General features: G+C 42.1%; 1 protein-coding gene across 1 annotated transcript in view; it reads right to left on the reverse strand.

The window, feature by feature from the left end:
* The window catches only part of LOC119659095, a 28,794-nt gene extending 26,831 nt beyond the window's left edge, over positions 1–1,963 (reverse strand). Inside the window, exon 1 of the mRNA XM_038067016.1 lies at positions 1,448–1,963. Coding sequence (XP_037922944.1) covers positions 1,448–1,537 — 90 coding nt within the window. The 5' untranslated portion in view covers positions 1,538–1,963. The remainder of the gene's footprint in view (positions 1–1,447) is intronic.
* Positions 1,964–17,184: the final 15,221 nt, after the last annotated feature.

The raw sequence follows: 17,184 nt of genomic DNA on the forward strand, positions 1-17,184 counted from the left end.
CGAAGGTTGGTAATCCTTGGAACAAATAGAGGCTGAGTAGGCTAACTATGTAACTATTTACTTGGTGTGGTTGGCTAGAATGATTGGAAAGGACAATGTCGGAAAATTAGTGTCGAAAAAGGTCTACAGCACCATAGAAGCAAGGATGCATAAATGCAAAATATATTCGTATATATTGTAGAATATCTGTTATTACTAGATCTCCTTTTGTTCAGGGTTATTTCTAACAATAAGAACTCATATCTTTGTTCTATCAAGTGAAATATTTGATTTGATTCATTGGAATTTCCAATAAACGACACAAATAAATATTTTTTACGACCGGCAGCATCTTCACTGTACGAATGTAAGAAAATTGTTACACTTTTATGACTGTTTTAAAGGTTTCTCATTGAATTAAATGTTGCAACCATAAATTCTTGGGATGATTGCCCAGTTCTCAGTATTGATTGTCGGCAAAAGATGGTTTAGTCCTGAAAACTTGAGCTATAAATGGGTATGAGGATTGCAACGTTTCGACGCCAAGCCCAGGATAATCGAATGTAGTTGCATATTTGTGGTTGGTTAGGAATTTGAGAGTATTAAACTGGAAAAGCGGAGAATTGTTGGAAGGGAGTTTATTTTATTGAATAGAAGTCAAGGAACGAGAACGAGAACGGCGACTTAGTAAGGCAATGACCTAAAGAAAAGCTGTATTGAAGAAAAAACACAAATTTGGAAAAGGTGGTTATGGGCATATGTATTTCTCTTATTTACCCCCTGCTGTGGATTTGTAAGTGATTATGTACGGCAAATTAATGGGTTACTGCTGGGGTATAGGATTAAGGAATAGGAGCAAGTCTCTGCTAATATGATAAGTTAGGGATTATTTTCTTAGAGAAATAAACTCCGCTATACTTTCCGGAAGGACGAGCCTGTAATTTTATTATGCAAAATAGTGTTGCTCATGGGATCCATTAGTTCCTTCTCGCAGAATATTCTTCAAAGAAAAGTCGCTTTATTTAATGTAATGTAGCCATTTTACGCAATTTGAAGCTGCTGCTATGTATTTTCTAAATCAGAGATAAAACCTGGTGGCGGTAATGTTATCACGTTCACTACACGGATATGGATTGGATAACCCACAATCCGATGTAATTTCATTCGTCCTCAGGGACGGAAAGTTTAGATTTGGTTTTGATTGGAAGTTGCGAATTTTAATGCACTTTTTCAAGTATGCATATATCTAATGGTTAACAATTTTATTTCAAAAAGTTGTAACAGTTTTAATCAATTTTGGCGGTTTTGAACAAAAAATGACTATGAGTATAAGTGTATTCCTAACAACATCGCGTGGAGTAGTTTTTTAAAAACAAAATTATAAGATGAATGATTATGGCTAATGGGATTGATCAAATTATTAATTTATGATTTGCCTTTCAATAGTTATTGTATTATAAAAACTCACCATTTGTGTATTTACGGCAGGCATTGCATCGGAGTCCACAAACATTAGAATTAGTACTCCCAGTGCAAAGCACAATGTTTTAAGATGCATTTTTAAACTTCACGTTAGAAAAGTGGAATAAGGGTTGAGTACTAGAACTTCAACGTATAAGAACTATTGAGAAATATTCTAAGTTCACAACACTAAACGTTCCTCACTCCCACTGTTCACTGTTTTTTTTCCAGCGATAATTGCTCAAATTGCGATAGTACGAATTTAAACTCCGATGGCCTCGGGAAACCCAAAAGAACCTTCTGAACGAATCTTGTGGTCACGATGATGATCTTTGCGGTAATAATCGGCGTTCTTTGACTTCCACTAGGAATACTCGCAATGTGATGACTATGACCTGACTCTTCGTCGTGCACAATTCAATTTGTCCATCACTTGGATGTCATGTACCCTTATATAGTGTAGATTGGACGGGAATCCATTCAGCTTGGCTGGTTGTTTGGCTTTGGGAATGACATGGACTGACTGTGGATTTGGGACTTCAGCTTGTTCTCTCGGCGGGAAATCGAGTGAGCTTTCATAACTTAATCGATGGTTCTGGCTCGGAACATTCTGTTAAGAATAGTCTCTATATTCCGTAGTACGATGAGGAAAAGTGAGTATATTACGAAGCTATAGGAAGTGGCAATCTTGAAATTCTACGAAGCAATGTTCAAGAGGATTAACCTATTCAGTTAAAGTGGATAATGATTTTTTGAAGAATTTTTATAGCTGATACCTCTTTCAAATAATTCTACAAAATATACTATGATACCGGACTGTTTTGCACATAAAATAGAAAATATATTAACCCAGTTGTTTATTTTCCTACTGGTACCGATGTTCAGTATACATATTTGGGGCGGGGGAGGATTTATTCCTCGTAGTGTTGGGACAAACACCGCAAATATCGTGTTTCCCATTCATTCATAGCCTGCACGCTCTACGCAGTAATTGTATTCACGATGCGTGAGTTCCATTTCCTGGTGGTTATTCTGCTTCATATTCTGGAAACTGCATGATGAGAACTGTTGGCAGGAGAGCTCCCATTTTTTCTGTGAAGAACGTTGTTATTATATTTTGCAAGAAATATGTATGTTCTGAGGGTAGAGAGTACCACGGTATACTTTTGAAATTGATAACGTATGACTTTGAAGTTGTTTGGGATATCAAGCAATTTGTTCTGTTTCTTGTGGGAGTATGTTGTTCGCAAAAAGCTTACTGTCGGTCCTCCATACTTTTAATATTGAATTGTAATTCACTCAAGTAGATGAAGTTTTCTTGTTAACTGTTATTTGATAAAAGCCATAAATACACATGAGGTGGGAGTGTCTAGAATTTAGTCTACCTTATGAAATATTAACCATGGACTACTACGCTATCATACCAGAAGCTGCGTAAAAACAATCAAGTCCCAAAATAGATAATAATAATTGTTGATTTTCTAAGAGACGTGGGGGTGGTTGCTGTATGAATGTATCGAGGAAACTTTTACTATAAATTATATACTTATGGCTTTGAACATAAAGCCAATTCGTTTTATGGAAAAAATGCAGGGACAGTTATAGAGATTTGTTAGATAACCACTCGAGAAAATTTGTATCGAAAAAGGACGGAGACAAAACGGATTAGATTCATAAATTGTTGGAATTAGATCTGTAATCTGTACTGCTTCTTTCATAGCCACTACTAGCATTTTCATTGTTACAACTACCAGCACTTAGTTGCCTTCTTGCATGGGTTAATGGCCGAAAGTTTTTATCTCTAATTTCTAGTTACTAGCGTCTGTAATTCAGACAGGCCGAAATGGTGTTCCTTCGCCATGTTGTGTATATTGCGTGCTATTCCCAAGCTCAGGTAAAGCAGGATGGGTTGGGGCGACTTGTCTATTATTGTATATGTTTATGAGGGTGAAGTTACTTCTTAAATGAGGCATATTTCATCAACCACAATTACGCACTATCGTTCATTGTCGATTCGCTGAAGTATATTTGGGCTCCCTCTAGGTCTCCCTGAGAAGTTTGCAAACATTCTGCGCCACGTGTTTCTAGATCGACCCACTCTTAGGCGACTCTGGGATAGTGGATTCAATTGCATAACATAGCCAGTAAGGCAGCCATCGTCCACTGCCGCTTCCACCATCTACCGGTACCTTATCCGTACGCCGACGTAGTTAGCCGTTTGTAATTATATCGTGCGAGAGTAATCCGAGGACACGATGGAGACGGATGTTAACGAAGGTCTGAAGCTTTCAAGTAACATTGGTGGTCATATGCTGCTCCCATAAAGCAGCAACAAATAGAACATTGGCGTGAAACAATCTCAACTTAATTTTGGGGATAATCATTATCATTATCAACGGCGCAACAACCTGTATCCGGTCTAGGCCTACCTTTATAAGGAACTCCGGACATCCCGGTTTTGCGCCGAGGTTTACCAATTCGATATCCCTAAAAACTGTCTGGCGTCCTGACCTACGCCATCGCTCCATCTCAGGCAGGGTCTGCATCGTCTTCTTTTCCTACCATAGATATTGCCCTTATTGACTTTCCGGGTGGGATCATCCTCATCCATACGGATTCAGTGACCCCCCTTCATTAGTGTACAGCCCAAGATCTCGAGCCGATAGTCGCCTGCTCGATCTGGATGAAGGCAGTTTGTACATCTCGGGTCGTTCTTCCCATGATGTCGATATCGTCAGCATAGCATAGTAGTTGGGTGGACTTAAAGAGCATCGTACCTCTTGCATTTACCTCAGCATCACGGATCACTTTCTCGAGGGCTAAGTTACAGAGGACGCATGATAGGGCATCTCCTTGTCGTAGACCGTTGTTGATGTGGAATGGTCTTGAGAGTGATCCTGCTGTTTTTATCTGGCCTCGCACATTGGTCAGGGTCAGCTTAGTCAGTCTTATCAATTTCGTCGTATTCCAACAGTTTTTCCATCGCTTCCCGCACAAAGAAAATCTGATCGGTTGCTGATTTGCTTGGAGTGAAGCATTTTCGGTATGGGCCAATGATGTTCTGGGCGTATGAGGCTCTCCGGCCTAGGAAGATAGCGGAGAATATCTTATAGATGGAACTTAGCAACATGATACCTCTATAATTGCTGCACTGTGTGATATCTCCCTTTTTATGTATGAGGCACATAATGCCTCTTTGCCAGTCGTCAGGCAATGATTCGCTGCCCCATACCTTGAGCACAAGTCGATGGACCACTTGGTGTAACTGGTCGCGTCTTGGTGGTGGCAGTATTTTTCTGTCGTCTGCAGTTGGTTCAGTATCTCATCAAAGTTCATCGCTCCAATATGCCCATTCTGTCGGAAATCAAATTTCCCTCTTTGTCTCGACAGGATGAGCATCGAGGTGTATAAGGCTCCATTCTGCTGACTTGTTGGTAAAACTTGCGCGCCTGATGCGGTTGCTCCCTGTACTTTTCTAGTTAACAGACTTTTTGGTTCTCCCAGGCTTCCATTTTCCGTGAGTTCGTGATAAGTCTCTGCGCGTGCTCACGTTCTTTGAGAATGCAGCATTACTCGGTATGCGGCATTCTTCCGTCTCGTAGCTAGCTTAAATTCATCGTCAAACCAGCCGTTCCGACTCCTTTTGCGGCTGGGGCCAAGTATGTTTGTGGCCGTATCAATGATAACGTTCTTCAGGCCTTTGTGAAGATCATTTGTTGATCCTTCATCTCCGGGATCTCTATTGACTGCGGTTATTGCGGCATCCATTTCCCTCTTATGGGTGTTGCGGAGGGCTATGTTATGGATGGCTTCAGTGTTAACTCTCTTGATTGTCAGAGGGGATTGTAGGTGGTGTCATAATTGGAGCTTGGAGCACCATGCCAACAAAATTGTGGTCCGAGTCTATATTGGCCCCCCTATATGTTCTGACACTAATCAAGGCTAAGAGGTGGCGGCGTTCAATCAGCACGTGATCAATTTGGTTGAAAGTAGTCCCGTCTGGGGAGGCTCACGTATGTTTATGGACCGCTTTCCGCGCAAACCATGTACTTCCATGTACAACCATTTCGTGCGTATTACCCGAATACGGGCTCCTTCCCTACTTGACTGTTGAAATCTCCAAGGATGATTTTGATATCGTACTTGGGACAGGTCCGCTCAACTGCCTCGTAGAAGGTATCCTTCTCCGACTCTGCAGTCTCCTCTGTAGGAATGTGAATGTTAATGAGGCTTATATTTCTAAACTTGCCTCGCAAACGCAGGGTGCATAGCCTTTCGCGTATATTTTCAAATCCGATAACAGGAGGTTTCATTTTTTGGCTTACTAAGAAACCTACTCAGAGCACATGGTTACTGGATGGCCGCTATAATATATGATGTAGCGGCTCTTTCCCAGGAAACCAGTCCCTGGCCATTGCATCTGTTGCAGCGCTGTTACATCAACCTTATATTGGGACAGGGTATCAGCAATATTCGGTGTGTACAGAAAGCGCACGTTCCATGAGTAAATGCACAAATCGTTAATCCGTTGTCGTTGCCGGGTTCGTCGTTGTAAAATCCATCCTGTCCGAGACTCCTTCCGTGGGTTCGTAACATCGGTTGTCCGTGTAGGGTTTTCAGCCCTACCCAACCCCCAACATGGAGGACCAGTTGGTACAATTTGTCCCGTTTTTAGGCGGGAGACTTGCCTTTATCCTTCTTCGTCTGCAGTTTTTCATAAAGAAAGAACTCCCAGCGATTACCACGCGGAGGTGGAGATAGGGTTTGGTAGCTGTTGGTGTTGGTTCAGCAGTCAGTCAGGTTTTATGCTCGATCGTGGATGCCAATCCACGTTTCGCCCTGGGACCTATACCTTGACCACCATTTGGTGGTAGTGAGATGGACAAATTGATCGACACCTTCAATGCTCAACACAATAACGTAAATAGGAAAATTGCGATAATCTGCCAGTCTGAGAAGCTTGGTTTTATAGGTATTTATCTTCTCTCAACTCCTCCCGCAGCCAATTTAGAGCAAGAGAGAGAACAGATATCATTGCACAGTCGAGATGTTCGAGAAAATATGTAATTTTTTATTGAACGACGTTACTATTGACGGTAGAGAATATTATCGGCGCAGAATACAGCCCTGAACTTGAATTGGGTCAGAGAAAAGAGTTCTTTTAATGGCGCCCTAATGCTGATCAATATACTATGGTGAGCAATTGATGTCAGCAAGATATTTTGTTCACTGTCCAATGACAGCCAGGTGTCGAAAGTGGATCGTGTTGAGCATAGGGGGTCGAGGATGCGAGAATATGCGATCTCAATATGCAAGTGAAGGCAAAAAACCGTTAAATGATGATCTTGGTCGAGGTCATTCGGAATACTACTGATCTGGATGTGGCTGATTGGAACCTGACCCTACGGTACCTTCTGTCGCTAATGACGAGGCGTTGGATGTTGCAGAAAACCACAAACCTCTCGCCAATATTCGTACAGTCTCTAGAACCGTGTTTTCCAAAATTTATGCGGGCAATGTATTATTAAAAGCCACCTTGGTGTTCAGATGACATATCACGATAGCAATGCCAACTTTAGGAAGTCTCTCCTAAACTACATTTAACATAGTTGCTCATAGAAAACAAAACCTCCTACTCTTTTGCATCGGAAATCTTCGTTGGTGAATCAATCTTACTATTGAGATGTTGCTACCGAAACGTCAACAACGCCTCGTACAGGGACTGACTGCTCGCTTTCTCCGCTTGAGCGGGAATTGCAGCGATATAAGCTGCACATTCTGGGCTGGTGGGACTCTGGAGAGTACTCCCCTCCCTCTTGTGACACTAATGGTAACGTGCTTTTATAATCTGGAGAGTCAAGTGGTAGTAGACGTGAGTCCGGTGTCGAGGTGCTTCTGAGGAATACCCTCAAGGTGTTTTTGTTTTACCCTGGGAGCCGGTTTCTGACAGACTTCTAACTGCGAGATTCCGGTCCGGGTTAAGGAACATCACAATTGTTTAATGCTACGCATCAACGGAGACTTCCGATATAATTAAATTAAATGCAGTTCAGAGGAGGTTTCCTAAATTTTACATTGTGAGCATGATCTGAATGTCAAGGCGGGATCTGACAACACCTTGTTCGGACATGTGATGGGGAAATACGGTCTTGGCGACGGCAACGATAATCATGGAAGGTTCGTGGATTTCTACAACTTCCACCGCATTGTTATTGGTGGCACATTATTCGAGCACAGAGCCTGCCATAAAGTCAGTTGGGTTTCAACTGACCGATGTCGTAGGGGCAATCAGATCGACCACTTCGTAATCAGTTGTCTTCTGGATGTGCGCAACAAGAGAGGTGCTGACAACGGCCTCAAGAACAATCACCATCTGAAGGTAGCTTAAGTTCGTTTGCTTGTTGCGTCTGCCACTTTCCGTAGATTTGGAGAGCTGTGACCCCCTCAGTTCAACATCAACCGCTTGTAAGACCCAGTTGTCATTCGACAGGGGGAGAGCTAACTAGCTGATCGAATGGCAGATATATTGAGTAACCCGCCTGAAAATATCGATGAGCACTGGGCCGCCATCAAAGTGATCTTTTCTTGGGTACTACACAGCTCGTCGTGTCCGAAGGGACGTCATAAGATGTGGCCGATTACAGGATCGTGGAAGCGGTGTGATGAACGGAGGGGGCTGAAGTCTCTACTGTCAGCTGCGAGCGATGGTGGGCTTGACAAACTCGATCTCCGACATCGAGCGAAATCCTGGGAAGTTCAGCAAAGTGTACGCCGTGAAAACAGACAATTTGCTATTGCACTGGTCAGGGAAGCGGAGGGTGCCGTAGATCGCAATGATTTCAGGAGTTCCGCATCATGGAAGAGCTTGTATGTGGTCGCAAATCTTTCGATGGTCCTGTGAAGAACGTCAACGGTTAACTTCTCATCCACAATGAAGAACAACTGAAGAATTAGAAACACTTCACCATGGTTCTTAACTATATTCAATCAAGAGTGTGTCTGGACTACTCTACGCAGGAGGGGCATTCCAAAAAAGCTAATAGCTATTCTCTGAGCGAAATATGATGGTGCAAAATGTCACGTACTGCACCGAGATAAAATCTTGGAGGATTTTGGAGTCCAAAGTCCAAATATCTGCTTGCTCTCTCCCTGGGTCTTGGACCAAATGGTTTTGAATTTGGAAAGAAGGGCAGAACTGGACTGAAGATAAACTCCAACAAAACCAAAATTCTTAATTTGATGAGTCAACGCACTCTCCCTACATGCATTAATGGGCAGAGCATCGAAAGTGTCGATCAATTGGTATATCTAGGAAGCGTGGTTTCTGCGGACGGTGACATGCCCAACGCATTAACTGCGCTGGATCCGCTTTCACTGCCCTGTCTAAAATCTGGAAATCTTGTTATCTCAACACCAAGATCAGGTTGAGACTGGTCTGTGCTAGTGTTCTTTCTGTGTTGCTAAATGGGAGTAGCACATGGACGTGAACTCCACCGTTACCCAAAAGCTTCAAGCTTTCGTCAATACTTGTCTGTGTCGTGCCATCGAAGTACGCTGGCCTGACACTATCTCAAACAAAGAACTTGGTCAGTGCACCGGGCTGGCACTCGTACGTACTGTGATGTTTTCATGGAAGATAAAGACCAAGCAATGAATAATCATTTCTATAGTTATCCAGAGCGAAGTTACAATATATACCATACCATGGCATAACGTTAGAATATTATTTGGGGACAACAAAGTCAAAAATGTTGATACTGGGAAGCAACAATTTGAATAAATGGGTTGGTGATATTCCGAAATCTTGGTTGCCCGTAGTCGACCTATCCCAAACAACTAAGAATTTGCTTAAGTTGACCGTGAAGGTCGGCCCGCAAATACTAAAGTTCCACTGAAGTGTTCAGACGACACGGGCTTGCTCGCTTCTTGGCTAACCGTTCTTGTAGAAAAAAAGGGGGGGCGAGGCGTCATTTGAATACTTCAGTCCCTCACGTGTTGTATAAATTCTTACGTTGGATTTGTTTTACCATCCTGTTTGTTGTTTGTCCAATAATCTGTGAAGTATGAATATAAGAATATAAGAATAATCTTAACTATTTTCTCAATTTAAAATTAAAAAGACAGCACTGTACTTTTACCAGTAACTTCATTTTTGCTGGCAACGATGAGGAACCATACTCGAGGCACTTTACGTCTGGATTCTAAAGGAATCTGACTGTGCTTATTCTCATTTAGAGCAAATTACACTAGTTGTTTGTGATGCTGAACTAATGACTTAATGTGACTTGAAATATTATGAAAAATATTCTACTTTCAATATTCAAAAATTAATACTCGTTGCTTATGATTGTAACAAATGGCCTATGGGTATTAAAAGAAATATGAAAAATACGTTTTTTATAATTTAAATGCAAATAATCATGGACTAAAGGTAGGTTTAAACAAACTCATCCACGGCAAGAAATTGAGAATGTGATAAATTTCAATACGTGTCATTTTATGAAACTTCACGTGTTCTTAAACCGATGCGAAGGTCCGAGCCGGAACAGAAATAACCAACAATCATGGGGATTTCGCGCTGACGTATCGGAATAACATATGCAAATAAAGGGAATTACAAAAAAGACAGCTTGACCAAGCGCGTGCAACAGTAAGATTCCGGACCTGCATGCCGCGATTGAGAGAGAAGATCTACCATGCATCAAAACTTGAATCGATGCTCTGGAAGATGCCTCTCCGTATACGGATGGGCTCTGAGGTATTAGCATCCTCAGTTGTAGGCACTGATGAGGTGGTATGCCACCCTTCCATGACTGTCCCCAAAAAACCTTATTAGTTTCGGATCAATGCGATACAGATGTAGGATATCGATTAGCCAGGTACGCAGGACGGTATTAAAAGCCTTGGCATAATCAATATAGCAACTAAAGAGGTTTCTTTGGCTTCTAGTTGCTTGTCCTACAACTACCGAGTTCTTTACAACCCCTTGACTCAACTCGACAGCCACCGGGCCTCAAATGTCTACTTCTTCGCATTTTATACCTAATTGCCAGCGTTCCTGCACTTTCCTCCCGTACCCCCTGAGACGCTGCGGTGGCGTATAGTCATTCCATCCATCCATCCCTCCTCCTTTCACAACCGGGCTTGGGATCGGCTACGGCGGAGTTTCTTATTATTATTCAATTTAAAATTTAAAAATAAAAGAAATTAAATAACTAGTGAATAAGTATAAAAGAATCTTGTAATCGCAATTGTTTTTAATACTTTTTTACTGAAGATACCCCCTCCTTGCATTGATGTACTCCAAAATACAGAACTCGAAAAATATCTGTCCTTCTGCTCGTAACAGCAGGTACAGTTGGTTTTTCCATGGGGCTATTGGTGGAGAAAACCCTACATGTCTTCTTTTGGAAAATTTTTATCTTTCAATCAATATTATTTGAATTATTTAACATTTCCATTTATCATTTCTGGAATTGTGTGTGAATTATGCTACTTTTTCTAGCTCCGCTTTTCATACGAGTTTCTTAGAAAGTTTCAAATTTGTATGCCTGCAAGTCGTATATCAGTCTAATGAACAAAGCATGTTTGTTCTAATATACAATATGTATGTAGGTATATGTGCATTTGCTCAATCATAAAGTTACAAATCGGGTCGGGTTTTCACTATAATTTGCTTTACAACACGCCAATTCCGCCTACATCGCGAGCACAAAAGAGTTCTTCCCATTGTTAATTAGCACATGAACTGCATTTAACCAATTCATGCTCGGTTGAGAAGTGGAGATCACGAATACTTCCATAGATGTGGAACTATCTTAGCCGAATCATCCAAGTTTGTAGGTTTCTGCGTCAACGCACTTTATAATTTATGCACGTAGTCCAACAGTTACTTTAATTGAACTGTTTACTTGGCTTGGCATGAGTAAAGGAAGCGAACCCTGGCTGACATCATGGCTTGGAAATTCCATTTGTTGGTAACTGCAGGAGGTATGTATCTAGTATCACCATAGCAAAAATAATCTTCTTTTGTGCGACTTTTAACAATCACATAATTCATCACGAGATTGACATGTTTATTTTTAAGAAAGAACAACGACATACGTACATATTCTTGTAAGTACTTACATACGAGTATATGAACGCTTCTACTTCTAAAGTTAGGAATCTGGAAGACGAGTTAGCGTAGGAATCTTTCACCTCATCATAAAGTGGGTTACGGTGTTCAAAGGAGGAGATGCAGAGACGATTTTTGCGGTTAACATGGCATGCTCTGATCAATCAAAATTTAAAACTTCTTTGTGTCTCTATCAATCATTTACCATATGGTAGATACTCTATAGGAAGAAGAAAGAAATTGAACGTAATTATAGTATGACCTATGGATATGGTAGTTACATAGAGATTTTCTTATTGGCAATCTATATAAATGCAAATAATAAAGGTTGAATTTTCACAAACCGTACAGAAACCTTGATGGTGGTGTATGGGTCACAGATTCGACTGGTGGAGCGGTGATATCCGGTTGTCAAGCCATACAATATCGCATGGGGTAGGCGGCGAGGACTTCACGTACGCTGTACCACCAGGCAATCACCTTTGAACTAAGTACGGAGCCATAAGGCAGGAGACGATGGATGATAAAACATTCACGGAGACCTAGCAAAGCAGGCACCTCTACGGATAGAGCTCTCCATGCCACACAAATCATCTCTAAAGCATGTGACGCGTCGATGACTAGGAGATGCTCATTCCCCACTAGTGAACTGGCGAGGCTCCTATCGATTTGCTACCAAGCCAGACGAACGGCCCAGAAGGCAATAAGTAGGATCGATCAAGGGCACAAGGGGAAGCCGGCAAGAACCTGAAGCCCGGAATGAGGGAATATTTTAATTAGCTCTGTTCGGAAGCGGACATAAGTCCGAGAGGTAGCGTTTATAAAATGGTGACCGGACGTTGAAAATAATCCGGGCGTTATTTCTATACTAACAGGGTACTGATACCAGTGCCTCCTGAATGCGACGCCGATTCCACCAGCCACCAGGAACGAGCTGTTGGAGATCAGCAGTCGAATAAGCCCTGCAAAACCCTGGGTCTGGACGGCATACCAAATAAGGCCCTCAAGCTTGCCGTCAAATGTAGACCGGCTATGTTCGCGAGGCTGTTCGAAGCGTACAGGTCTGCGGGTATCTTTCCTGCAACATGGAAGCGGCAGAAGCTGGTGCTGCTGCCTAGGCCTGACAAACCTCAAGGGGAATCGTCCTCCTATCGACCATATGTCTTCTAGCCAATTGGAACCTTAACGAAAGTCTCTGGCGACGATTGGTGTTCCCACCTACATCGCTGCTATTGTCGATAGCTAGCGTACGCTCTGGTATAATATCGATGATGGGCCCAAGGAGTACATTATTTTCGCGGGTTTCCCACAGGGCTCTGTACTGAACCTACTACTGTGGGACATCATATATAATGATGTAGTCAATCTTCCGGTTCCGGAGGATGTAGTAGGTTACGTTGACAACATAACATTGGTTGTTGTCGCAAAACATCTCGAAGATGCTGAGTTGTACTCAAGCGAAGCAATGTGTTTTGTTAGGGCTTGGTTAGAGAGTGCTGGACTGTCGTTGGTGGAGGAAAAAACGAAAACGTTCCTCATCACTAAGCGCCGCAAGAGAAATTACCTAGATTCGAATCGGGAATCGTATCATCACTTGCAAGCCGGCCATCAAACACTTGGAGTGATGATAGACAGAAAACCCAATTTTAAGCAGCACATAGAGGATACTTGCGAAAAAGCATCCACCACGAGTATTGCTCTGACAAGGATGATGCGGGATGTAGCAGCACCGCGTCATACTTGCAAGCTGCTCATAGTGTGTTCTGTCTTGCTGTATGCAGTCCCAGTTTGGGGAAAAGCGCTGCATGTTTTAGGTAATGCACATAAACTGAATGCGGTCTACAAGAGAACAGCCTTGAGGGCATGTTCTGCCTTCTATTAATAATCTGCCGATTTTAATAAGGTTTTGTTTCACACAAAATCACTAAATCTGCTTTCTATAATTTGTCGAAATTCTGAAAGTGCAGTTGCTATCTGGATACCAACCAACGCTCTGTGCTTGTATGAAGGGGCAACACATGCAAAATTACGCCTATTGATACTTGAAAACTTTGTTTGGCCTATTACAATTTCGCAAGAAGAACGTCATTGGTGTTCCTGGTAGATATCGGTAGACGTTTTGATTAGAAGATGTACGTGGAATTATTATCCATTGTTGACTATACCATGCAATAGTAGAGTGGAATAGTGCATTGTCCTTGAATTGCTTGATATAGAACCATAGAGAAGTGGTGTAGGCTTCACAGGTAGACCTGGATGGAGCTGAAACATATTGCGCTAAACCTACAGCGATGGCGCGTAGTTATAAAATGGGAGCAGCTGTAAACGTGACTGGAACGCTGGAACTCCTAATAATGGGTGTTAAAGTGGAATTACAAGAAGAGGGCCTTACGAAGCTTTGGGATCGCATGGAACAATGTTGAGAAACGAGACTTCCATGATGGGACGACAGCTCTTCATGCGAAGAAAGATGGGCAGCATTGAAGAAAAGATAGTATAAGTAGATATGGGGACGATATATTTAATTGTAAGGAAGCTTTAGAGGGCTGGTAGGTCTGCAGTAAGATGACATCCGACAATATTAGGTATTGATAAGAAGAGCATGGGCTTTTGTAATGCCATTACAGGATCAAAGAGAAATCTAGAATGAGGTAACAACCAAAATTTGGACACAATGTCGAAATATTCCGCAATGGAATGAACGTTCCTTCAAAGTTTGGAAATGGGAAGGACCAAGATAGACAATATTATTTTGAGTATGAGTAAGCCGCGAATGTTTTGGATCGCCAAATTCCAAATGAAGAACAAATAGTAGCTTCATTTAACTAGCTACCGTTGGTTATTGACAGAGTGGATAAGATTTTGTGGGTATAGTGTATCCAAAAAGGACCAAAGACGCAAGAAAGGAAGAGTGCTTTTGGGGGAAAGATGTACTGACAGGTTGAGCGGAATGCTTGAGACATCGCAGGAGGATAGGCTTGACGAATTTATCTTTATTTTGAGCGTTTTTTTTTGTTTATTCAATTCATTAAGTAATTCAATCATGCCTGTTCATTCATAGCCATTTCTTATTTCTTATTTCAAATATTTCCCTAAATTGAAAGAATGAGACCCACTTTTCAAAGTTTTGCTGACTTTTCATCCTTCTTATTATAAGAGCAGTTCCGGTTTAGAAAATTTCAATCAAAGCTGAAGAACTGGGGATTTTTGGTATAATCTTTGTTTTTGGCGGTCGGAATTACTGAAAGGAGAAAATAGGATTTGATATTTTGAGGAGGAGTTGGAGGTTGGTAATGACCGCCGGTAGTCATCGCAATCAGAAGTTGTGCTGCGGTATTTTTATTTTAGCACTAAGAACTGAAACTGAAAATCAGATTGCTCATTGTTTATCACGTCGATACAACGAGGTGAGTGGGAGGCGTTACAAAAACGTACGTTCGTTGTGTAAAAAATGCGGAAATGTGTTTATTTGGCTGACAAAGAGCGACTTTCATTTGTGCTCATTTGCGATGAGAGTGGTTTGGACGTTTTGAAGAGTACAAAAGTTGGCAGAGAGTTTTGTGAAGTGGTTAATGCCTTATTCTTATCGCCAATCGTACTGACTTTTTGCCTTATTTCTTGCAGCTAAATAAGTTTAATGCCTGCTGGTTGTGAATATGGAGTTGTATAGGAAAACCAGGGGTTGGGGTCCCGCCTAATCGATGTTGAAGCTGGCGATTTTAAATTTCTGATCGACCCGCAAGCACACTGCAAGTTACAGTGACTAGGTTGACAGAACAGAGATTGCACGGCCAGAATGTGAATCATCGGTAATGCATGCGGTTGTGATTTGCCTAGATACTGCAAACAAATATTGCTGTACTATCAGTATCTGGTATGCCATTGAATTTCTATCGTTGTGAATTCAAATCAATGATAATTGGAACTCCAGAGCTTTTCCAACTATAATTTGAACTATGAATCCCAATTAATATTTAGGTTTAGAAAACAAACACTTAATTGGATTTTATTTTCAGAAATCTATCGGTTGTGATAGAAGGACGGATAGAGAGTTTCAGTCTGAACGGCTGTAGTCTATCGCAGATTACTGCCCCTTGTTGCACTAAAGATTTGTTAAGCATTTCCGCATCCCGACAGTCATCAGAGAGCGTATTCGATTTGAGGTCATCACGGCAACTGGTGGCCAAAGATCAATGGAAACAGAAGCGGTGGCGTTAATGACACTTAGCGCACTGCGGGCAACAGTTTCAGTAGTCGTCGAAGCACACCTCTCTACCATCCGGCTGAAGTTTCCGCTTTTCCGAAATGGATCCTTTGCATAAACCAGGTATTCCCAGGCATTTTCAGCAGCTCCGAGAATACTATTTCGAATCAATGATGAGGTTATGCGTTGATCTGTTGCTACTGTATGGATAATTGGTCAGGAACGTCGACGGGACTGACTAAGGCAAGCCTGCTAGGTTGAGTGAATTTAGCACTGGCAATGTTCTCAGGGGGATGAAGAATAAAGTGCAAAGGGTTTTCCGGAACTACGTCATCCCCAACAAAACCTCAGTAGCTGAGATTCTGGACACACTAGAACAGAAGCTTTCTGTTGTATGCATTTGGTTGCGACGGTGTGGTGAAATTTATTCCAGACATGTTCGAAATGCAAACTATACGAGTAACCAGCGGAGGTTTTCCCAGATTACCCAATGAATCCCAACAGAGTATCCAGTAACAGCACAATTTTCGGTAATCGAAGAGAGAGTATTAAGATGAACTTTGGAGGCTACCCGCCCAGCATGCTGAGCGGATTGCCGCTGAGGGCACCTGGCATGACGTTATGCGGTGCATGAATTTTGCAGATGCAACCAAATAGGAGGTTCGACCGGCGATAAACAGTTCGAAGAACCGGAGGGTCCCTGAGCTGGATCAGGTGCAGAAGCGTAGCGTACCATCTTATCTGTGAGTTGATCTGAGAGTGTCAATACCTCAGAGCCTGTCCATATATGGATAAGTATCTTTCAGGTGGATTCGTTGAATCCCCTTTGGTTTTACATGGCAATGAGCCCCCTTTCATAACCGCTATAAACTTCTATAAGTACCTAGGAATTCTACAAGGAACCCATGTTCGAGCTTGTGATCTGAAGGATGCTCTGCTGTCCGAATTCCTGCAACGTGTGAAGGTGGTACTAAAATTGCATCTCTCGGAGAAGAATTAAATAAACCGACTGCCTCGCATGCGCATTCGGATTATTGCCGTGGACGAAGACCGATCTGGAAAACGTCCAACGGCGCATAGGGACTACTAATGCTGCTACAAATTCCGAATGCATCGTCCAAATTGTACGTAGAGTGAATGAACCTACCTCGTGACATCAGGGGGAGGGGCGTGGTTGAGGTTGTGGCACAAAATCACCGCCAAATCTACTCGCGATGCGCTTTTTATAGGAAGAAACAGGTGAGGTCTTCGTTTATGGCTGTTTGTAAAGGAGATTGAGAGCGAGTAAGCGAATCGATAGAAAAGAAAACACTTAATGAAAGAGCGCCGGAGAACAACCAGAGCAGAAAGTGTAGTTTGAAGTCAGAAACGTTGGACCACCTCATTTTTAGCTGCATTGTTATGTTATTATTTTTCCTTTCTT

Source organism: Hermetia illucens, chromosome 1, assembly GCF_905115235.1.
Source record: "Hermetia illucens chromosome 1, iHerIll2.2.curated.20191125, whole genome shotgun sequence".
NCBI lineage: Eukaryota > Metazoa > Arthropoda > Insecta > Diptera > Stratiomyidae > Hermetia > Hermetia illucens.